This window comes from Anolis carolinensis, chromosome 4, assembly GCF_035594765.1.
Source record: "Anolis carolinensis isolate JA03-04 chromosome 4, rAnoCar3.1.pri, whole genome shotgun sequence".
NCBI lineage: Eukaryota > Metazoa > Chordata > Lepidosauria > Squamata > Dactyloidae > Anolis > Anolis carolinensis.
In genome coordinates, this window is record NC_085844.1 from 116,736,249 (window position 1) to 116,761,157 (window position 24,909).

At 38.5% G+C, this 24,909-nt stretch overlaps 1 protein-coding gene across 1 annotated transcript in view; it reads left to right on the forward strand.

Annotated features, from left to right (window-relative positions):
- dusp22 (dual specificity phosphatase 22) overlaps positions 1-19,339 on the forward strand; it is a 49,501-nt gene extending 30,162 nt beyond the window's left edge. Inside the window, 5 exon segments of the mRNA XM_003224394.4 lie at positions 7,113-7,162; positions 11,968-12,042; positions 13,076-13,247; positions 17,856-18,012; positions 18,015-19,339. Of these exon segments, the coding sequence (XP_003224442.2) occupies positions 7,113-7,162; positions 11,968-12,042; positions 13,076-13,247; positions 17,856-18,012; positions 18,015-18,118 (558 nt within the window). The 3' untranslated portion in view covers positions 18,119-19,339.
- The last annotated feature ends 5,570 nt before the right edge of the window (positions 19,340-24,909 follow it).

Genomic DNA, 24,909 nt, shown 5'->3' on the forward strand with positions numbered 1-24,909 from the left:
TAATTTTTATAATAATGGATTAGTTTTTCACTTACGATATATATTCAAGCATAAGCTGACCCAAAACTTACTGACTTGAGTATAAGACGAGGATGGGAAATGCAGCAGCTACTGATAAATTTCAAAAATAAAAATAGATACCAATAAAATTACATTAATTGAGGCATCAGTAGGTTGGGCCGTCTTGAAATGAATCTTGCAACCGTGGGATCATCTATATGACAGTAACAACGATATGGTAGCTATTGGGAAGGGGAGACCAAAATCCTTGTTGGAGATCATTATAAAGAGTCAGGAATAATATTTCCAATAAATCTAAAAAACAAAATAAAGAAATAATATGAAATATAATAGATCTGCAGTACAGTCACATTTGGAGTATTATGTGCATTCCTCATCACCACATTTCAAAAAGATAGTACTAGAACAGATGCAGAAAATGGCAACCAGAAAGGTGAAGGAAGTGGAACAGTTCTCAATATCTTCTTTGCCTCAGTCTTCTCCCAAAAGGAAATCAGTGTTCAACCTAAGTAATATTGAGCACACAATAGGGGAAATGCAACCCAAAATAGGAAAAGAAGTAGTCCAGGAATACCTGGCTATTCTCAATGAATTCAAGACCCCAGGGCCAGATGAACTACATCAAAGAGTATTGAAGGAACTAGCAGAAGTAGTTTCACAACTACTGACAATAATCTTTGAGAATTCTTGGAGATCAGAAGAAGTCCCAGCAGACTGAAGAAGACCCAGACGATTACTGTCTAGTCAGCTTGATATCAATGCCAGGAAATATTCTGGAAAATGTATTTAAGGAGACAGTTTGTAATCACTTAAAAAAGAATGTTGTGATCACTAAAGGTCAAAATGGATTTCTCAAAAATAAGTCATGCCAGACTTAACTTACCTCTTTTTTCAATAGAGTCAGAAACTTGGTAGACACAGGGAATGCTGTGGATGACTGTGAGAGCTATTCAACAGTGAAACTCTCTGCCTCGGTTTGTGGTGGAAGCTCCTTCTTTGGAGATCTTTAAACAGAGGCTGGGTGGCCATCTGCTGAGAGTGTTTTGATTGTGCTTTTCCTGCATGGCAGGGGGCTGGACTGAATGGCCATTGTGGTCTCTTCCAGCTCTATTATGTGATTCTAAGGTTACAACATTTGTAATTATTTAATTTAGGAGAGCTAAAGCAGAGGTTATAAGATTAGATTTGGTGTGCAAAAATTGGTTGCATAAAATTGTTTCTTTCTCTTTCGTAATACTGGAATTTGGGTTCATTCATTGATGCTCAGTAGAGAAAAAAGGAAGTACAGTAGAGTCTCACTTATCCAACATAAACGGGCCGGCAGAATGTTGGATAAGCGAATAAGTTGGATAATAAGGAGGCACTAAGGAAAAACCTATTAAACATCAAATTAGGTTATGATTTTACAAATTAAGCACCAAAACATCATGTTATGCAACAAATTTGACAGAAAAAGTACTTCAATATGCAGTAATGCTATGTAGTAATTACTGTATTTACGAATTTAGCGCCAAAATATCACGATGTATTGAAAACATTGACTACAAAAATGCGTTGGATAATCCATAATGTTGGATAAGCGAGTGTTGGATAAGTGAGACTCTACTGTACAATCAGTTCTGGTTAATACTTGGATAAGGATACTGCCATTCAATATCGGGCTTTAGGCAAAATGATTTCTGCATCTTCCTTTCCTAAGAAAGACTTAATGGGGTCATCATATTGTAAGTTGACTTGTGACTGGAAGGTATACACATACATAAGCTTTTGAGAAATCTTCATGAAATTGTACGTACATTTTGAAAATGTAGCTAAAAATGAATGCAGTTGAAAAAAAATACTTTGGAGATACTTAAGCCATGGGGATAATATGTAAAAATGTGTGCGCGAAGCAGATATGTCAATATATATGTACCTTTTGGAAAACATGTTTAAAGCTACATGTAAAAAGATATAACTTAAAATGAATAAAGGATAAGGCAGGAATACTGATTGGAAAAATATACCAAATTTTAGATTTGTCTTACAGATTTGATTTTTTTTCTCTTTGTTTACATAATTTCATTTTATTCCCTTGGGTCTGCTACACTTACCCAGTTAAAGTGCATTTTAAAATAGTTTATGTATTATATACAAATAACTTGTTTCCATAATCAAGAATAATATCTTACAGATATGGTTTGTTATGCTTGATTTAGAAGTTATGCTGGGACAGTTCTTAGATGTCTGCCTGTGGGTGCCCACAGGAAGGATGCTGGCTGTGTTCAAGTTGCAAAAGGAGAACTATCGTCGTGAGATTACCATTTATTTATCTGAATTGAATAGAATTCAGCATCTGTTCTGCTCCTACTGCCGTAGTTTGGTGTAATGTAACATTGTTTTTAAGCAGGAGCGTTTATATTAACATTGAATTCAACACAATATACTTAGTATTTTTAAATCAAATAAATGTAGTCTGAAATATTTAATTTGAAGACATAGCTGCATTACTCAGGAATAACAGTATGCATAGGGATTGTGCAGCACTTTGGAGACCTACTTGGCCTGTGAAATCTTATGCTACCAACTTGGTTCTCTCATTTGGTCTCTAAGGTACTACAAGGTCCCTGTGGTGATGATCGTATAAGAATGTTTGCCTGGACCTCTTAGAAGCTGTGATGAGTAAATTATACTGCTAAAGCAATATGGGGAGTCTTCTCCATAAGGTGTTTTAAAATAATGGTCCCAATTTCAGAGCAGTATATTTCACAATGACAACATGTTACAATTACACAAAAAGTTATAAACCGTTTAATGAGTTTGTGTTTACAGAGATGTAGCAATTTCAAATTGGGTCCATCTTTTTGAAACACCCTGTATAGAAGACAGATTTTTCAGCTCAGGGATAGTTTGATAAGCATCTAGAACATGGGTCCTTAAACTTCTAAAGCTGTGGGTCAGTTCACAGTTCCTCAGACTGTTCTTGGACACAATTTGTGCACATCTGTGCAAAAGTAGACCCCAGGATAACACCATCCTGAGTTACAGGTCAAAGTGCAGTTCTCTGCACATTCCTAAGCCTGTCAACAGTCTCCTATCTCTGATTTTTGATAGATGATAACTGTGGAAGATATTTGAAAGTCCCATTGGCCAACTCCAGCCCTATCCCTGCTTTGTATGTAGGAGATCCTGGGTTCAGTACCTGCATTTATAAATTTACTTGCTGTGCCCGGCCACGCGTTGCTGTGGCGAAGTCTGGTGGTCTGGGAAATAAAGTATTGAGGAATTGGTGGTAGTTAAGGTCAAGGGTAAAGGTTTTCCCCAGACATTAAGTCCAGTCGTGTCTGACTCTGCTCATCTCCATTTCTAAGCCGAAGAGCCGGTGTTGTCCGTAGACTCCTCCAAGGTCATGTGGGATGAATACATGGAGCGGCGTTACCTTCCCGTCGGAGCAGTACCTATTGATGCACTCACATTTGCATGTTTTCGAACTTCTGGGTTGGCAGAAGCTGGAGCTAACAGTGGGGGCTCTCTCCGCTCCCCCAATTCAAACCTGTGGCCTTTCGGTCCAGAAGTTCAACAGTTCAGCACTTTAACACGCTGCGCCATCAGGGGATATTATTTCCTAAAGGTTGTGAATATACAATATTTCTGATTGGTTTTTTTTGTTTGTTGGAGGCAAGTATGAATGCTGCAATTAGGAAAAATGATTAGGATGTAATGGCCTTGCAGCTTTAAAGCCTGGCTGTTTCCTCCCTGAGTGAATTTTTTGTTGGGAGGTGTTAGCTGGCCCTGATTGTTTCCTGTCTGGAATACCCTTGTTTTCAGAGTGATGTTGTTTGCGATATTTTATGTGCTTCTACTGTCTGTGGCCCTGAGAAAACAGGATTTGCCAGACTTTGATGATGGGAATACTTTGTTGGGAGGTGTTAGCTGGCCCTGATTGTTTCCTGTGTGGAATTCCCCTGTTTATTTACTGTCCTGGTTTTAGAGATTATATTGTTCTGCATTATTCTATCCCAGTAATTATTTCATATTAAAGAAGAATCTCACTTATCCAACATTCGCTTATACAATGTTCTGGATTATCCAACGCAGTCTGCCTTTTCATAATCAATGTTTTTGTAGTCAGTGTTTTAAATTCATTGTGATATTTTAGTGGTAAATTTGTAAATACAGTTGGATAAGCGAACGTTGGATAAGTGAATATGTTGGATAATGAGGAATTAAGGATAACCCTATTAAACATCAAATTAAGTTATGATTTTACAAATTAAGCACCAAAACATCATGTTAGACAACAAATTTGTCAGAAAAAGTAGTTCAGTACACAGTTATGCTATATAGTAATTACTGTATTTATGAATTTAGCACCAAAATATCACGATATATTGAAAGCATTGACTACAAAAATGCGTTGGATAATCCAGAACGTTGGATAAGCGAGTGTTGGATAAGTGAGACTCTACTGTAAATACTACATAGCATTACTGCGCATGGAACTACTTTTTATGTCAAATTTGTTGTATAATATGATGTTTTGGTGCTTAATTTGTATAACGATTACCTAATTTGATGTTTAATTGGCTTTTCCTGAATCCCTTCTTATTATCCAACATATTCACTTATCCTGCCGGCCTGTTTACGTTGGATAAGTGAGATTCTACTGTATATTTCTAATCTTATATTATCTGCTCAGAACTGGATTATCTGAGGCCCCTTCTTCACAGCTGTATAAAATGCCCACTGAAGTGGATTATATGGTAGTGCGGAGTCAAGATAATCCAGTGCAAAGCAGATAATATAAGATTATAAATGGGTTATATAGCTGTGTGGAAGGGCCTTGAGTCTACACTGCCATATAATCCAGTGCAAATTAGATAATCTGTGGAAGAAGTCTAAGTGAGGCCTACATCCGCCTGTCCCCTAACTGAAACCTGGCTGTCCCTTGGTTGCTAGGCAACCAAGTGGGCAGAGATTAGCCCTCTAAACTGGCAGCAATTGGATAAAAAAATTATTGCTCTCCCTCTAATTAGGACTTTATTTTTCTTTTCTTTTTGTTGTATCAACCTTGAGGCGTGGATTATGGGTTGTGTTGTCAAATTTTGAGGTTGTTGGGCCTGTACTTTTGTTGTTTTGTGAATTGCCGTGATGCCATCACTCTTTTATATATGTAGATCTGGGAGACATATGGTACATTCTAAAACACTGGACAGCTGTGTCCCATCAGGGAAGACAACACAGAGTTAGATGGCCTGATGGTCTATTTATTATTTATTTTATTTACAGTATTTATATTCTGCCCTTCTCACCCCGAAGGGGCTCCGGGTGGATTACAATCAACATATATATGGCAAACATTCAATGCCATCAGACAAACAACATACAGTTGAGACACACTCAGAGGCATTTAACATTTTCAGCTTCACGATTCCGGCCACAGGGGGAGCTGTTGCTTCACCGTCCACTAGTGACTGTACTTCCTCATTCCTTTCCAGCATGTTGCTGGCAGTTTTATGGTGTTGTAAATTTGTTAAATTAGCCTCCCGCATAAAGCGTACCTAAATTTCCTACTTGATAGATGCAACTGTCTTTCAGGCTGCTTAGGTAAACAGCAAGCCGGGTTATTTAATGGTCGGGGGCTTAACCGTGCTTCGAACACATGACCTCTCGGTCAGTAGTGATTTATTGCAGCTGGTTACTAGCCAGCTGCGCCACAGCCCGGCCCAACTTCCTATGCAATACAAACCACATCTTTGATGCCAGCCTTTGAGTTTTTCAAAGACCCGTGCCTGGTAGTGTTAAAGTTCCCACCCTCTGTTGTTCATTATATGTGAGAAGGGGGAACTGCTTGTGATTGAGAGAAGTCATGGGGCTACAGTCCTGTTCTCGTCTTTTCAGTTGCACAACTTCCTTGGACTTATGCTAGTTTAAATGCTCACTTTAACTATCCAGCCCTTGGAAGTCTATGATTGTAATCCTATGGAAACAAAATCCTTTGCAGTTGGGAAGCCATGTGGAAGGAAGACTGTCAACACTTTTTGGTTTCCTTTGCTCTCAGGCTCAGTATTAGTAGCCAGTCTCATGTCCATTTCAGTGCCTGGACTAATATGATATGGAGTGATCCAGTGAAGCGGCGTCTTTCTCTCTCAGTGTGCTTCCCCCTCCCTGGAGGGACCACTTCCCACACTTTCTGTGATAAAATTCTTTCTATAACATCTGACTAAGAAAGTGAATCAAGAAGATCAAACCAGTCCATACTCCAGGAAATAATGCCTGACTGCTCACTGGAGGGAAGGATATTAGAGGCAAAGCTGAAGTACTTTGGCCACATCTTGAGAAGACAGGAAAGCTCGAAGAAGATAATAATGATGGGAAGAAATGGAAGGAAAAAAGAAGACGGGCCGACTAAGGGCAAGATGGATGGATGGCATCCTTGAAGTGACTGGCTTGTCCTTGAAGAAGCTGGGGGTGGCGATGGCCGACAGGGAGTTCTGGCGTGGGCTGGTCCATAAGATCACAACGATGCGGAAGCGACTGAACAAATAAAAAACAACAAAAAGAAAGCGAATTCTGTACACATTATTGGAAAATGCTATAGCATCAACAAATTCCATTAATAATTTTATAATGAAAATTTCAGATATAGAAAATACTGTATTTTTGATGTTAAATGTGTACCTTTTGTTTGGTGAAATAGGTAATGAAACTCTTTAAATATAGACTTGAGAAGAATAACAGTCTTCATCACCTTCCCGCATTCACATTTAATTTTGTATACCTATTTAAAGAAAGCAAGACACATATGTGAAGCCGTGTGTTTGGAATTTATAGGGACTGAACAAATTAGGCATTTTCCCTAGACAATGATAAAATCCAAAGCTAAAAGATGTTTCCATTGAAGAGGTTCACTCTGTTTGATGTGCCTATACCCGTTTGCTCACATGTGAAAAATATGACTGACAGAACCAGATTTTACAGTTGTATATCAATGTTGGCTGTCTGTCATGGTGCTAATGCTAAATGACAACAATGTTCCAGTTTCGGCTATTAGTTTATTAAATCTTAACTTTATCTTCCTTGTTTTATTTTTCTTTTTTTTTTTTGCACAGGGAGTGAAATATCTGTGCATCCCTGCTGCAGATTCACCCTCGCAGAATTTGTAAGTATAGAAAAGACCAACTAGATGAAAGTCCAGATTGTTTAATGTCTCTAGATGGGATGTGCAAATATGTCAGGCTTCTCAACTGTTCCAGTTTGTTTTTTTACAAATGGAAAATGACTATTTCAAGAGGACATCTTCTTTGTTTAATAGTAGACTCAGACCATGGAAGCTCTCTATCTCTGTCCCAAAGTTTCCTGCATAACCCTGACAATTACCTAAGCAAGTCACAGGGTTGTTGTGAGGACAACTTGGAACCATCCCATATGTGCTGCCCAGCACTCCTTGGCGGTGTGACAGCTCAGACATATGATAAATTTGGTAATAAATGACAAATATAATAGGCTGAAATGCATGGCAACCATTAGCCCTTCTAAAAAGCTAGCTCCACCTGGCATTGCCTCTTCCCAACTTTTGTCTAGCAGCTATTCCACCAAATTAAGAAGCCTCATAACATTGAAAATGTACATTCCTCTCCTTCTCCATTCCTCCCTTTTCTGTTGTATTTTAGCTTGTAAACTAGATGTGAAGGGCCTTCTTTTTAAAACTGCTATGTAATTGGCGAAGGCTTTCATAGCCAGAATCACTGGGTTGCTGTGCGTTTTCTGGGCTGTATGGCCATGTTCCAGTAGCATTCTTTCCTGATGTTTCGCCTGCATCTATGACAGACAATACCAGTATTTAAAAACTCTAAAATCAGGACAGTAAATAAAGAAAACACAGGAATTCCAGACATGAATCAATTAGGATCCGCTAATACCTCCGAAGGAAGCAGCCAGGCTTTGAAGCTGCAAGACCATTCAGTGCTAACCAAGGTGGCCAATTGGCAACATTCACAATCCAAGAAAATAAACAAAGTTTTCTCCATTGTGAATGCAACTACCATTCATCATACTGTGAATGCAACAGTTTGATTGTGATTTGTAACCATTTATCTGACATTTATATTTATTTATTTTACACAATACAATGTTTAATGACATCTAATACATTATTATTATTCCATTAGTGGGTACTTATTAGTTCAAGCCCTTGGGAACCCATTTTTTCTAATAGAACATTCACACTTGCCTCAGGCAGACAAGAGTTCTTTCTCCCACCCTAAACATGCCACAGATATATAAACCTCACTTGCCTAGTTTCCAACAGACCTCATTACCTCTGAGGATGCCTGCCATAGATGCAGGCGAAACGTCAGGAAAGAATGCTTCTGAAACATAGGCATGCAACCCTGAAAACTCACAGCAACCCACTCTGCGTAATTGCTATTTAACTTTTCCATTGACATCTGGATGAAACTAGACGTGAGATAGGTTGATAGGTAGGTAAAAAGAATGATAGACAGACAGACAGAGACTATAGATTTGGCAGCATATGTATACAAACTGATTGACCAACTCAAATGCTGCCATGGTAGTTTGGTTTGCCAGATGCTCACTAAACCTCCTGGTTATTTGCCTGCCTAAACATGCATAGATTAAGGGAAAGGGTTTTCCCACATTACAGTGATGTGAAGCCATGATCCATGGCTCATAAATAATCTCATCATAAATAGTTGGGTGGGTCAATCTTGAGACCGCTTTTGCTGAATGATTTAGGACAAGGCTATTGAGGCTGCCTTTCTTCTGAAGGCGACTTACATAAGCTTCATGAGAAAGCATGGACGGGAGCCAAGTTTTCTTCTAGTCTTCTAAGCTTATGCTTACGAAGGGTGAGGAGGGAGTGGGGCGGGGGGGGGGGGGTTCAGCCACTTCCTGGCAATTTGTTTTATAGAGAAACAAAAGTGGTTTCAAAGGGCCTGCCTGGTGCCTACGGAAGGAAATGTAGCACTGCCTTTTTTCACATAGGAGTGCTGTCTCTTTGCTCCAATGCTTTCGAGAGATATTTTTGGCATATTTGCTTTTTTCTCATAGAACACCAAGTTCTCAGTGTGGCATCTTGCAAATGTATCGGTTGATGAATTCAGCTCATCCATTGCAGATTATCTTTTATCTCCCTTTCCCCCGTTGTTGCATACATGTTGCCATCTATGTTCGTGTAGTTCTGCAGAATTGTAGCAGTGCTGCAGTAATCAGAAATGGACAAATGTTTGTATGATTGTACAAGGGTTATCCAGAAAATAGATTGTTTTGGAATTAAAAATTAACAAAGTATAGGAGAAAACATTTACCATATGCAGTTGAAAGCCACACCCAAATACTACTTCTCAACATAGTCGCTATTCAAATCTAGGCACTTATAGCGATGAATGAGCTTTGCAACTCCTTCCCCACAAAACTCTGCCCCTTGCATCCTCAACCAGCCAGTCACCCCTCCCCGCAGCTGCACATCGTCGCCAAAGTGCTGCGTTACCAGCCACGCCTCCATTGTTGGAAACAAGTGGTTGAGGGCGCAAGTGGCAGAGTTTTGTGGGGAAGGAGTTGCAAAGCTCATTCATCGCTATGGTAAGTGCCTAGATTTGAATGGCAACTATGTTGAGAAGTGGTATTTGAGTGTGGCCTTCAACTGCATATGGTAAATGTTTTCTCCTATACTTCGTTCATTTTTAATTCCAAAACGTAATCTACTTTCTGGATAGCCCTCGTAAATAGATGGCAGCATCCAGTGGTGTAGCGGGAGCTATAGTTCAGCAACATCTGGACTGATGCACAAGTTCAGCCCTGAATATAGCATGAAAAACATCAGGAACCTTACAGTCTAAAAGCATTTGTGGGAATTTTCTCTGTGTTGGTGCAAAGCTTTATTTTAGACATTTTTTTGCAAAAGTGATCCACTGCAATTCTGTGTTCTGTGGTGTTCTATCAAGACATTCTCAACTTGTGGTGACCCTATGAATGGGTCATTTTCTAAGATATTCTTTTATCAACAGTCCTGCAAAGTATTACATTTTCCTCATGTCATCTCATGATGTGTTCCCAGTGGTTCAGTGGGTTAAACCCTTGTGCCGGTAGGACTGCTGACTTGAAGGTTGTGTTGCTGACCTGAAGGTCCTAGTTCGAATCCGGGGAGAGTCTAGATGAGCTCCTTCTGTCAGCTCCAGCTCCCCATACGAGACATGAGAAGCCTCCCATCAAACATCCGGGCGTCCCCTGGGCAATGTCCTTGCAGACGCCCGATTCTCTCGTACCAGAAGTGACTTGCAGTTTCTCAAGTTGCTCCTGACACAGAAAAAAATTATGTTTCCAAAGTAGAGCTTTCCTCCAGCACCACATATTAATTTAGCTGATTTCCCCCCCTCTGCCAGCTTTCTTCACTGTCTATTTTTCATATGCCATGAACGATCTTGATTTTGGTGTTTCAGTACATTAAAATCTGATCTAATTCCTTCATAACTGCCTTGCCAAATTTTAATCTTCAGATTTCTTGACCATAGTTTTCATTTTGATTGATGTCTGAGCCAAGGTGTAGAAAATCTTCCACAATTTTGATAGCGTCATAGTCTACTTACGCATCTCATCTTGTCTTAATGTTCAGTTGTAACTCTGCTTATCCATTATCTTCCTTAACTTGCCTAAATTCCAAGTCTTTGCTAGTTTCTGTTGGTAGTATAGTACTAGCTGAAAACCAGTGGTTCCCAACCTTTGGTCCTCCAGAGATTTGGGTCTTCAACTCCCAGGAGCCTCAAAGAACTTGGCCAGCTGACAGGAATTCTGGGATTTGAAGTCCAAAACAACCGGAGGACCAAAGGTTGGGAACCACTGCCTTAGCCGATTGATGTTTCTTCCTCCAGTTTTCACACTCTTTGAGTCTGATCCCACTTTTCGTATGATGCATTCTGCATATACATTTTATTAAACACAATGGTAAAAAGCATCATTGTTATACCCTTATTCATTAGAAACTATTCTCTTTTTCCATATTTTACTCTGGCAGGGACCTGAATTTAGATTTTGCATTAGGACAATCAAATGATGTGGCACATTCATTTCTTTTACAGTATTCTATAGCTTTTCATGATCTACCTTGTTAAAACATTACTGTAGTCTATAAAGTCCCAGTTGATTTCCTTTTTACATTCTTTGATGCATTCCCTTAGCTCAGGGATGTTTGAAATATGGTCATTAGTGCTTCTTCCTTTGCTTGTTAAAATTTTAGAAACGTAGCTTCCATTACTTCATACGTTGCTTACTCCTTTTTGCTACCTTTCCATTAAAAAAAATTAGAATGTCAGAAAACTTGAAAATATTAATTCCAAACTCCCTTAAAATCTGGAAAAAAATAACTAAAAGATCTTACTTATTGCACCAAATATCTGAGCTTGCATTGCCATTCAGGATGGGTCACTTTCAAATAAGGGAGTATAAGCTCTTTCAGTCCCATTGTGTTCCTAGGGCTCTACTTCCTTGTGATTTTAATTTTGCATTTCCCTTGGTATTTTCTGCCCCATTTGATGACAAGAAGAATTACTTTGGGTTTGTCACTTCACCTTATGTTAACTTGCATCATCTTAGCTGTTTTGCTTATTTGGCGTGTCTTTGTTTCTTTTATAGAAGCAGTTCTTTTACCAGAGCTTGGCATTTTTTTTTAACAATGAAAGTATTGGGTCTCCTGGGTTTGCGTTGAATTCAAACTCTTACAAAAGCTGATTTGATATGTAAAGTTCTCATCTTATCATCCAACATGTCTTGGTTACCATCCAAACATTTTGCTGGAATGTCAACAATATTTGTATAAAAATCATATTTGGTCACACTTGAGCATCTCGTCATTCTCTCAATTTTGGACAATATATTATTTTGATGTGTTTTATAGCCTTTAATTTTAATGAATCAGACTTTTTTCCCTATCCTCACTCCTTCTTTTAGGACCAGACACTTCAAAGAAAGCATTGTATTTATACATGAGTGCCGTCTTAAGGGTGAGGGCTGTCTTGTTCACTGGTACGTATTGTAAATTTTAATTTTCTTGGGATTTTATGGAGGGGGGGGGGAGAAATGGCAGGCATACAAGTGGACTGCCTACAAAACATTGCAGGCTGATGTTGGAAAAGCTGTAAAAAGAGTGTGTCTCTAACCCAGTGGTTCCTAGCCTTTGGTCCTACAGGTGTTTTGAAATTCAACTCTCACAATTCCTAACAGCTGATAAGTTGGATGGGATTTCTGGGAGTAGGAGTCCAAAGCACCTGGAAGACCAAAGGCTAGGAACCAAAGTCTAGGACAACTGCAGTGCACATGCATGGACCACATGAAATAGTTAACTACTACTACTTTACAAGATATTAGCCCAACATATGTCATTTATAGATATATAAAAATATATAGATATATAAAAAAGATATAAAGAGAGAATTAGGGCCTGTTTCACGGTCATTTCCCTCTTCCTTTAGATCCCATCTCCCCCATTATTTTACTTTAAGATGTAACTCTGCAAAACTACAGTTTCCAGACTTTTTCGAGGATATCCCTCTTTTAAACTGAAATATAGCTGAAACATGCTTATTATTTTCTCATAATATTTTCTTTAATGTAAAATATCAGAGACAGGCAGAGGAAGGGGGGGATTGGTACACCTCGGCGGCTAACTGTTCACTTGTTTCAGGAAGTGTGCCATTCTTTGAAAGCTGTGTTTTTGTGCATTTTGTTATGTTCATTTTAGTTTATTAAAAATGATGCTTCCTTCCTGGCAAATAGTGAAACTCGTGGTAGCTTTTAAGATACTGTGCTGTTCTATTGTTTATTTATATATTCTGTCTTGCACTGGGTTTTTGAATGGTTTTAATCTTGTAATTATCTAATTCTTCTTTAAAATCAAGTTCACATATACTATTGATACCCATGTTTTAATCTGGTTCTGCTTTTAATTTTCTGTAAGCTTCCTTGAGTCATAATACTGGGAGGGGATATTAATGAGTAAAAAAGAAAAAAGTAATATGTGTTGACCTATCTGTTTGTTTGGATTTGGTTGGCGATGCAGCCTTGCTGGAGTTTCCAGGAGTGCAACCTTGGTTGTGGCCTATATAATGACGATCACTGACTTTGGCTGGGAGGATGCACTTTCCGTGGTACGAGCTTCAAGGTCGTGTGCCAATCCAAATGCGGGTTTCCTGCGCCAGCTAGAAGAGTTTGAGAAAAATGATGTTGCTGATGTAAGTATTGTGGCGCATGAATTTTCTACCTAGTCTTTAACCAATGTTGGGAAATGTCTTTCAGCCCTATGGTTGAATTCAAAGAAAGATAATTTGTTGGGGGACTGCATATGATTGGAGAACCAAGGCCAAAGGAAAAAGAATGCAAGACCAAAAATAACCACTATACTTTAACTTTGTTTTGCAACCAGTTTCAAGATCTTTGGAGAGGCATTTGAACTGTTATAAAAGCTAAATGGAGGACCCTTAATTAAAACTAGGAACTCACAAAATAGTGGTATCATGGGGAAGTAAACTGGCATCATCTGGAGAAGAGAGGCAGGTCAGATTGGGACATCAAGAGAACTGGATTTGGTCTGAAATACAGTTTTCAATAGTTTCCCATTCCTGATGTAAAGGATGCCAGCCAGTGTGGTTTAATGCTTTGAGCGATGGATTATGACTCGAGATCAGGGTTCAAATCCCCCCTTGATCATAGAAACCCAATGGGGAACCTTGGACAAGACACACTCAGAGGAAGGAAATCTTGCCAAGAAAACTCTTTAGGATCACTTATTTATTTATTCATTTATTTACCATGATTGTGTATCCAGCCTTTCTCAGCCCTGATGTCATACCTCAGGTTAGCTTCACCTTGCTGTATACACCAAACTGCACACAGGTTGAAGTCTTTTTAGTTTATTAGAAAATAGAAGGTAAAAAGTTCTTTAAAAGCAAAAGTAAAGTTCCAAAAGTTCATCACAAAATAAAGCCTTAGAGAATAATTCAAGAAATCACAAGGAATAAACGAAGTCCCATTAGAGCACGACAAAGTCCCGGGAACATGAACACATAGGCTGCAAAATAATCCAGGAAAACGAGAGCTTGCTTCTTGGTTGAACGAAAGTTGCTTTGGCAAAGGTTTGTCTCCAAACACATTGCTTTAATATCCTTTGCAAAGCATGAAAGCATTTCTTTGGCCTCTAACCTCCCTCTTGTTTGCAATTCTCACACTCCTCCAAACCCTGAATTCCAAACGGTCAGCTCGATCTAAGGAACTTGTTTCGTCAAGGTCAGCCTGCTCTTTAGTTTGCTGAGCCTCATTATTAGACTGAGAACTGTCCTCCTTTTCCAAGTGAATTTGCACCTGGCTAGTTTCAGTATCATCAACATCATTCCTTGTTGTGGGAAAATGAACTTGCACTCTCTGTTCCTCATCTTCTATAACAGGGACATTTTGAACCTGATTGTGAGCCTGAATCCCATCATCCTCATCAGTGTCAATCTGAGGTTCCAGCTGAGTCACAACACCCGAAAGCAGGGGTCCCCAAACTAAGGCCCGGGGACCGGATGCGGCCCTCCAAGGTCATTTACCTGGCCCCCGCCCTCATTTATAATATAATATTTTATATCAGTTTTAATAATATAATATATTGTATATACATACGATATTGATAATAATATTATCATTTTATACGATATAATACTAATAATAATACCATATAATAATATTAATTATATGTTATATATTACATATAATATTACAGTATAGTGGTATAGTTCAATATAGTAATATATCATGCTAATATTATGCTATGCTAATAATATAATATACTGTATGTACATACAGCTGCTCTGAGTCCCCTTTGGGGTGAGAAGGGCGGTATATAAATGTAGTAAATAAATGTAGTAAATGAATAAATAAATAATTTTAGTGTGTTGTCGAAGGCTTTCATGGCCGGGATCACAGGATTGTCGTATGTATTCCAGGCTGTATGGCCATGTTCCAGAAGCATTATCTCCTGACATTTCACCCACATCTATGGCAGGCATCCTCAGAGGTTGTGAGGCATGGATGCCTGCCATAGATGTGGGTGAAACGTCAGGAGAGAATACTTCTGCCATAGATACATACAATAACCCAAATAATTTTAGACTTAGGCTCGCCCAGAGTCTGAAATGACTTAAAGGCACACAACAACAACAATCCTAATTAACCTGACTATCTCATTGGCCAGAAGCAGGCCCACACTTCCTACTGAAATCCTGATAGGTTTATGTTGGTTAAAATTGTTTTGATTTTTAAATATTGTATTGTTCTTTCATTGTTATTGTTGTTTTTTGTTGTTCTGCAATACAAATAAGATATGTGCAGTGTGCATAGGAATTTGTTCGTTTTTTTTTTCTTCAAATGATAATTCGGCCCCTCAACAGTCTGAAGGATTGTGGACCGGCCCTCTGCTTTAAAAGTTTGAGGACCCTTGCCCGAAAGGGACTCAAGGCGGCCTTACAAAATCAACAATTCAATGCCACATGTATACATATATCAATGAATAAACAAAAACATTTAAACCAACCAATTAAACATAACATTAAAACAAAAATTAAAATCACATAATCCGGGTCAAATTCCAGGGCCAGTCTGGGTTGTCATTAAAGTAATTTATAGTCTGTTATTGCACTGCTCCTATTATTGACCAAAAGCCTGATCCCAAAGCCATGTTTTTATTTTTTTGAAATCAGAAATGACTTGAAGACACAACAATAATAACTAGATGGCCGTTTGTAGGACAGCAGCAGGGGTGGCAGGAAATACAACAGTCTCTAAGTAATCAAATCCACAAATGCTTAACCTGCACATGTGAATGGACATTGATATTGCCAAGGAAAATGCTTGTGTAATTTTCTACCTCTGGTGCTAAAATGACTTGAGTGGCCTTGAGTACTGTAGACCAATGCTTCTTAGAATATTTGTTGTTGGGGAATTGGCAATTTTCCCCCATTGCCAGGGACTGGCAATAATTGTGTCCATTCACTCCAATTATAATTTTCTTTCCTGGAAACTTCCAAAGGACCAGCAGCTAAAAGCTCGGGGAGAAATGCTGGCCCAGGGACCACTACTTTGACTAACTCTTCTATATACTTTATCTTGAGGAGAAGACATTTGATGTTCTGTCTGTCCCAAGCACCAGACTGTCTTAGGCTAGGCGTGGGATGATATAAATTTCTACCAGATAACAAAGTCTTTCGACTTTTTAAAAGCTCTAATGTCCTCTTTATAGATTTGCATGTTGTGGCAGTTTTTCCACAGTATCAAACAGGTTCCCATCAACATTGTATGCAAAATATTTTATACCAAGATAAATAGAACTTGGGTGGCTATTTTTTCATTTTGAAAATTCACACATTCAGATGGCCTAGATTAAAATTGCCTAAAGTATTATAATTTTTTGTTTTATTTTTTTTCATGATCCCATTTTGAATGCAAATTCAAATTCATTGACAAGAAACAAATTCATACCTATACTTTTTTTTGCCAGATTTATCATCTGACTTTATGGTGCACATTAAAAAAAAACTTGTGGTAGGGATGACATGCTTCAATGGGATCACATGCTTGCTCATGAAAATTTTCTATTTTGGAGTCATGTACAGCCTTCAGTGTTTTGTTATTAAAGTTTAAGAATTATATATGTATGTAATTCCATTTCAAGGATTTCCTTGTCATTTAGAAAAAAAAGTAGAATAAGCTTATAGCTTATAGTTTGGGGCCCCTGGTGGCACAGTGTGTTAAAGCGCTGAGCTGCTGAACTTGCGGACCAAAAGGTCCCAGGTTCAAATCCCAGGAGCGGCATGAGCGCCCGCTGTTAGCCCCAGCTCCTGCCAACCTAGCAGTTCGAAAACATGCAAATGTGAGTAGATCAATAGGTACTGCTCCGCCGGGAAGGAAATGGCACTCCATGCAGTCATGCCGGCCACATGACCTGGAGATGTCTATGGACAACGCCGGTTCTTCGGCTTAGAAATGGTTATGAGCACCAACCCCCAGAGTCGGTCACGACTGGACTTAACGTCAGGGGAAACCTTTACCTTTACCTTTAAGCTTATAGCTTGATGGCAGAGCACGTGCTTTGTAGGCCTTGTACGAGTGGGTAACCGTTTTTGCTCAAGTCCTGTAGCGCTCATACACCACATTATTAAATTCACATGGGCCAGATGTATGTCTCAATATAATATGTATATTTTCCTAAAGCCTACCTAGCGGTTTGAAAGCAAAATGTAAGTAGATAAATAGGTACTGCTTAAAAGCAGGGAGGTATTTTTAAAGGGCCAATAAAAATGGTGGCAATTCGATCAAGGAGGAAAGTTTACAAACAAAGCTCTTTGGCAGGAAGATGGAGCGACAGCACACAAACCCACCCCCCACCCGTGGCCAGAATTGAGCACAAGCCTCCAAGATGCCAAAGATGGGAAAAGTCTATATCCCTCTATCTGTGTACAATTGTCTGTCTTGTTTTGTGTATAAAATAGCTTTGAATGTTTGCCGCAAATGTATGTTCTGTAATCCGCCCCGAGTCCCCTTTGGGGTGAGAAGTGCAGAATATAAATGCTGTAAATAAGTACATACATACATAAATAAAGGATTTTAAAAATATATAATACTCTGCCTTGTGAAAATGGGGAGAGAGCTTTTCAACATAATAGACTGTGTATTGCAGCTCCCAAATCTACAGGCGAATTGGTTTTAACTCATTATTTCTGTTGCTTTGTAATCATGGCAACCTCGTTGGGTAAAATGATTCCTTGTCCTAATTGTTTGAACGTGTCTTTTCTTTTTGTTCCTTCCAGTTCAGAGAATGGCTTACAGCAGAGTATGGAGAAAGCTCTTTGCAGGACAAAGAAGAAGCCCGAAATCTTCTAGAGAAGTACAAAGCACACGCAGCATCAGCAGCCGCTCAGTCGAATACTCAGTCGAGGCAGTGGAATGGTAACTTTGCCCCAGTGACTTCTTTGTCCATGACTACTCCCGACTAGGAGCAGTCAGTACAGATTTCCATCAACGAAAGCCAGAAAATGTAATGTTCCTGTGGATGTGTTTGATGTCTTGGTAAACCTTGGTTTATCTTGATCGATAGAGCCTAGGTGACATTGCACACTTTTTTCTCTCTAGTTCTTGTGAGTCTGGAAGTTTTGAGTTAACCACAGATTATTGTTGCATTCAGACCCTAAACTGTGGTTATTCTTAACTGTGGTTTGTTTGACATAGGACCAACTTCATAATCCATGTTATGATTTACTCATTTCAAACAAAACCACAGTTAACATTAACCATAGCCAATTTAAAGAACAACAAACTGTAGTTTATTACAGAAGAGAAAGCTTCCTAACACCAGGCTACAAAGTTCACTGCCATAAATAAGCGATAGTTTATTGTACAATCAACATACAACCAACAGGGCATGTTACTTTGTTAGTCCTCCTGCACATATGCAAAAAGATCGCCCTGAGTCCCTTTGGGGAAGTTTTTTTATTATTATTATTCTCTTCCAGTGGCCATGAAAACAGCAAGTCGTATTCTGACTATTGAGATATCAAATTAATTTCTTCACATATCTATTCTTCAGGTTTTTCACATAGCCAGAATTTGGCGTTGTTGCACTTTTCATAGTTTCAGATTACTATTAATATTTTTGTGCCCTAAAGTAAAGAAACGTGAACTTCAGAATAAACTTTACCCTCACCTGGTTTAATTGTGGCTGAAGAGGCAAGGTGTTGTGCAATGTAAAAAGCAACTTGTCTCTTCAAAAGCAGAGAATAGTAATGACCAAATCAGGAAGTAGAGAACTAGCTGTCTGTATGGTTTTCTCTCCATTGTGTTTCCTTTACACTTCATTTTAAAATTCTCTTTGACTGTATGACTACTGAAATTGTATATTTTGTTCAAGAGTACAGTGTAAGCATAGCCAGCATTTATTGTGCTAGCTCGCATCTCAGAGGATTTGTTCACCTAGAAAATGTTCATGGGTGAAGAATGGACACAACTGAATGTATATTGCAGATGTATATATATAAAGACTAAAAATAGATTTATAATGGCAGATCTGCTATAATAATGTTATATTATTATTATAACCACCCTGAGTCTCTCTGGGGAAAGAGGGTGGATTATAAATAAAAATTTATTATTATTATTATATTACTACTGAAGGAAAGATTGCTTATATGTAAGTCAACTTCATCAAGTTTCACCAATGATTGCCTTCCCTGATGGAGTATATTCAATAAAAGATTCAGGTCTTTTTTAATGAATAAAACATTCCAATGTTATGCCATTGCATTGTCTGGTTAAAGTACTTGTTTGTGGTTGACACCAGTTATTACTTATGATGCTGTCAAATGAGCAACTTTAGTAGAATTATCTATGTGAATGTCTCACATTGTTGGAAAAAGGTAATCAGAATCATCATGGCAGCTGAAAAAGAAAGTACATTATGATCCTTGCATTTACAGGACCAGTACCCATGGTTTTATTATCCTGGTTCTGACAAAATACATCCTCTCTGGGCATTTTCTAGTTCTTCCAGGCGATTCTGTGTTACGTTTCCACCAGATATTTGACTGTACAATGATGCTAGGAGGAACTAGTGATGCCTAGAAAGGTGGACTCTAAGCATTTCCTAGACTCTCCAACATAACTGTGGTATGCTTCCACCAGAAGGTACTTGTTCAATAAGATTATCATAGTCACACAAAGTCCTGGAAACTATTCCCCACAAATATTGGGGGCCGTACTGTACCCCACTTTAATCTGGGACGTGAAGAAAGCCTATTGAGATCAGCAAGACTAGAATTTCTTAAGAACATTATAGGGCCTATATCTGTAATACCTGTTGCTCATGTCAACCAGCATGTCCAATGGTAGAAGGCAATGGGAATTGTATTCAAAAGTAATGATTTTATGTGATGTTTTTTCATGGTGAACTCCTTCTGTGAGTGAGAGCAGTGGGCAAATAGCAGCATTCATACAAGTGAAGTAACAGCAGGATTGGGGCAATCCTAAAGCTTGAAAAAAGAACATTTGTGAGAAGGCAGACTAGTTGATAGAAGAAGCCTCCAAACAGCTCAGCAGAGAATGAATATTTTCAGGATTGATTGTGGGGAGGGGAGATGAAAATGGAATATTCTGAAAATGGTCATGGCTGGTTACTTTCCGTAGCTAATACTGGGCACAGCCACATGAAGTTTCAATTTGGCCACATGATTCCCACCCCTAATTTAGGTGTTTGAATTATATAAGGCTAAGAAAAGAACAGTGGTTTTACTTAAGGCTGCTGATGAAATGTTTGGCCCAAGCCATGGTTTGAACTTTATATTGGTGACACCATTTTTGTAGCTAGCCTTAAAGAGATTTCTGCTCTGAATGCAGGTAAAGGTTTTCCCCTGACATTAAGTCCAGTCATGTCTGACTCTGGGGGTTGGCGCTCATCTCCATTTCTAAGCCAAAGAGCTGGCGTTGTCTGTAGACACCTCCAAAGTCATGTGGCTGGCATGACTGCATGGAGCGCCCTTACCTTCCCAGTGGTTCGGTATCTATTGATCTACTCTGGTGCGGTACCTATTGATCTACTCACATTTGCATGTTTTCGAACTGCTAGGTTGGTAGAAGCTGGGGCTAACAGCGAGCACTCACCCCGCTCTCCAGATTCGAACCTGCGACCTTTCGGTCCGCAAGTTCAGCAGCTCAGCACTTTAATATGCTGTGCCATCGGGGGTTCCTCTGGAATGCATATTAGAGCACAAATATCTCATCTTGACCAACATTTCCTTTGTGGATCATTATGCGCAAAGAGGTCATAGATGGGTATAGATGTTGATGTGATGTCTTATTTACAAGCTGCATCTTTAGCTCGATGGCATTTTAATTCTGAACTGCATTGGGTTTGGGAAATGGTAATTCTAATCCAAAACATCTTGGGCAAGATAAACCATAGAGCTCAGCTGGGATAATAGCTATTAATTACTTTTTAAAAATTTGAAAAACAAATACAGTAGAGTCTCACTTATCCAAGTTAAACGGGCTGGCAGAAGCTTGGATAAGCAAATATCTTGGATAATAAGGAGGGATTACGGAAAAGCCTATTAAACATCAAATTAGGTTATGATTTTACAAATTAAGCACCAAAACATGTTATACAACAAACTTGACAGAAAAAGTAGTTCAATACGCAGTAATGTTATGTTGTAATTTATGAATTTAGCACCGAAGTATCACGATATATTGAAAACATTGACTATAAAAATGGCTTGGATAATCCAGAACCTTGGATAAGCAAGTCTTTGATAAGTGAGACTCTACTGTATTAGGTTCAAGCATTGAGATTTTGGCCATGAAACTTAATCAGGAATCTCCAACTTGCTTGCTGAGTTTTACCAACCTTAAAATCAGGATATAACAGGCACAACAGTGAAAAGGAGCAGGTAAAACAGAGAACATACACACCAGAATATAAAGAATAGAAGCTAGTTCTGTCTGTGTTGTTTCTTGATTACTATAAATGTGTAGCTTCTATTCTTCAATACACATTTTTTAAATCTGAACCATTGCTTTGCTTCTTCCAAGGGTGCATGTGCTCTTTTTTTTTAATTTTTTTTAACATATAGAATAGGCCTGAGGGTGGATAAATGTTTGCTTTCTTCTGTGCGTTGACCTACAACATCTGTCAGCGCCACCCATCATAGTCAATCATACAGCGAAGACATCTGCCCTTGTGCTTTACTATTCTGCTGCTGAATACACATGCCCAGTGTGGAATACATCTCAGCACGTTAAAACAGTGGATGTGGCTCTTAATGAGACATGCCGCATTGTCATAGGATGTCTATGCCCTACACCACTGGAGAAATTATACTGTTTAGCCGGTATTGCACCACCTGACATCCGTTGGGAAGTAGCAGCCAGCAATGAAAGGACCAAGGTAGTGACGTCTCCAGCCCATCCTCTGTTTGGATATCAGCCAGCACATGAACACCTTAAATAAAAAAGCATCTTTCTAAGATCTACAGAGATACTTACAGGAACATCTCAGTAAGCAAGAGACCAAAAGTGGCAGGCTAAAACCCAGAACTTCAATCCATGGCTGATATCGGATGAGAAACTCCCTCCTGGGTACGCAGAAGACTGGGCGACTTGGAAGGCACTGAACAAGCTGCACTCTGGGACCACAAGATGCAGAGCTAATCTTAAGATATGGGGCTACAAAGTGGAGTCCCTGGCATGCGAGTGTGGAGAAGAGCAAACCACAGACCACTTACCACTATGTGGTCTGAGCCCTGCCACATGCACAATGGAGGACCCTCTCACAGCGACACCAGAGACGCTCCAAGTGGCCAGCTTCTGGTCAAAGGAAATCTAGTATAATGTCAAGTTTTTAACTTTGTGTTTTTAAAATACATTCTAACTGTACCCTCAATTCACTTCTGGCACAATAAATAAATATCATAGTCAATAGGATTGTGGATTAATAGTCTTGAAACATCTGAAAGACCAAATGTTCCCATATGTTGATTAAGCTATTTGAAAAGCTTATGAGACAGACCATGGATCTTAAGGATGAGCAATTCAAAATGCATAACATGGGAGAATTTGTGGGCAGCTTAATCATTTTTAAAACTATTTTATTTAAATGTAGAAATTGTATATGTGTTTGTACTACTCTCTTTGGGGAGAAATGTACATTTCTCAGTGTTTAGGCACTTAGATTATATTCTGATTTTACATTCTAAGTATGGCATCCCAGATATCTGAATCCATTACATATGTACTTCTGTAATGCATTTATCTCTTCAGATAAGCAGCACTATATTTCTGATAGCCCATTTCATATAGGCTGCAATGATTCTTTCATATGAAATAAGTTATAATAAATTGACAAATGACATGAAGCATACCTTTTTGGTTGTTCTCTATTTGCTAGTTATCTATTTGTTTAATGTTTCTCTATTAAACAACTTCTGTTTTTTACATTTTTAAAAAGTTAGATGGCTCCTTTCCCAAAACTAGCTGATCAAGCTGGTATTTCTTATATAACACTTTGGTTTCTCATTGTGTGTGTGTGTGTGTGTGTGTGTGTGTGTATATATATATATATATATCTTTATTTCCTTCATATTCAGGCTTCGTGGGTTTTTAAAAATATGTACCAACTTAGAACCCAGGCTGTAATTAATTTAACACTTATTTCAGTGGATTTCAACCTACTTGATGCATGGGTATATCTGGATCCAACCCATTCCTTGGCTCAGAACTGGGATACATTTGAAGCCAAAGTAGCTATACATAAATACAATACTCTGACTTGGAAATGTTGGCCTTCATTCTTCATAAATAAGGAGAAATGTCAGGTGTGTGTGTGTGTACATGTCCAAAAGATATGTCCATAAGTTCACATTTCCATTCAAAGTGAAGGTTGATGACCCTGTACAAGAAACCACCCATGTCATAACACAAAGTGGAAAAAACCAACTTGATGATTCAAACACGAGTAAGGTCACTGAGTCATCCCAGATATGTAGATGACCATGGTTGTCATCATTGGTAGAAAACATGATGGGGAAAAAAAGATTTTAGACATTGACCACTTAAAGTCTACACTAAAAAATCCCATGCTCTTCTTTCCTTCTCAAGTTATCCCAGCAACAGCTCTCAGCTTCTGACAAAGTTCAGAGAAATTCTGCTATTGAGGCTTAAACTAGACTATGGGATATCCAAACTCCATATAATGAAGAAGGATCATGTTTGTCCAGATTCAAGGTAAATGGAATTATGCCCCCTATTTCCAACTAGGATTGTGTTGCATTTAATTCATTCTCCTTAGGTCTACAACATTCATATACAGAGCACTGTAGATGTATACTTTGGGAATTGGGAATTGCCCCATTGAACTCAAATGGGCTGAATTTTATATTGAAGGGAGCTTAAAGTGATTCACTGGTTATTGTTGTCTGAAGCATGTAACTAACAATATGATAACTCCCATCATCCCCAAGCACAATGCCCTAGGGTTGGGTTGCTGTGGATGATGGGATTGTTGCCCCACTAAAGTGGAGGGTTGGAAAACATTGATCTCATATAGTACCTACTATCTCTAGTTCTACTCTTTGTTGTACAAAGGTCTTTTGCTACCTCTTGCTGTTATTACAGTTAGGGTCAATGTTATACAACATTGTCTTTCCAGCTGTGTCTTTCTCCTCTGGCAAACCTTTAGAAACTGTTCAGAAGATGGGTGAAAATATTTTTTTCTGCTATGTTTCATGTCTTTATAATTTATGAAGGATGTTTAGACTAGCCTTCAAAATTGTTCTTATACAGTAGAGTCTCACATATCCAACACTCGCTTATCCAACGTTCTGGATTATCCAACGCATTTTTGTAGTCAATGTTTTCAATAAATCGTGATATTTTGGTGCTAAATTTGTAAATACAGTAATTACAACAGAACATTACTGCGTATTGAACTACTTTTTCTGTCAAATTTGTTGTATAAGATGATGTTTTGGTGCTTAATTTGTAAAATCATAACCTAATTTGATGTTTAATAGGCTTTTCCTTAATGCCTCCTTATTATCCAAGATATTTGTTTATCCAATGCTCTGCCGGCCCGTCTATGTTGGATAAGTGAGACTCTACTGTACCATTGAGTTTGCATCTGCTCTGGTTGTCACTTTATGTTTATGTTATTGGAGGATAATGATTCAAGTTTTTCTACAGTCCTTTATGATGGATTGTAGGATGTTTTGAAAGGTTCCTTCTGAACCAAGGTTATATAGAAATTTTTATTTAAAAAAACCAAAAGAATTCATTGGATTTCTATTATTTTGAAATCAGGAATGATTTTATTTCAGA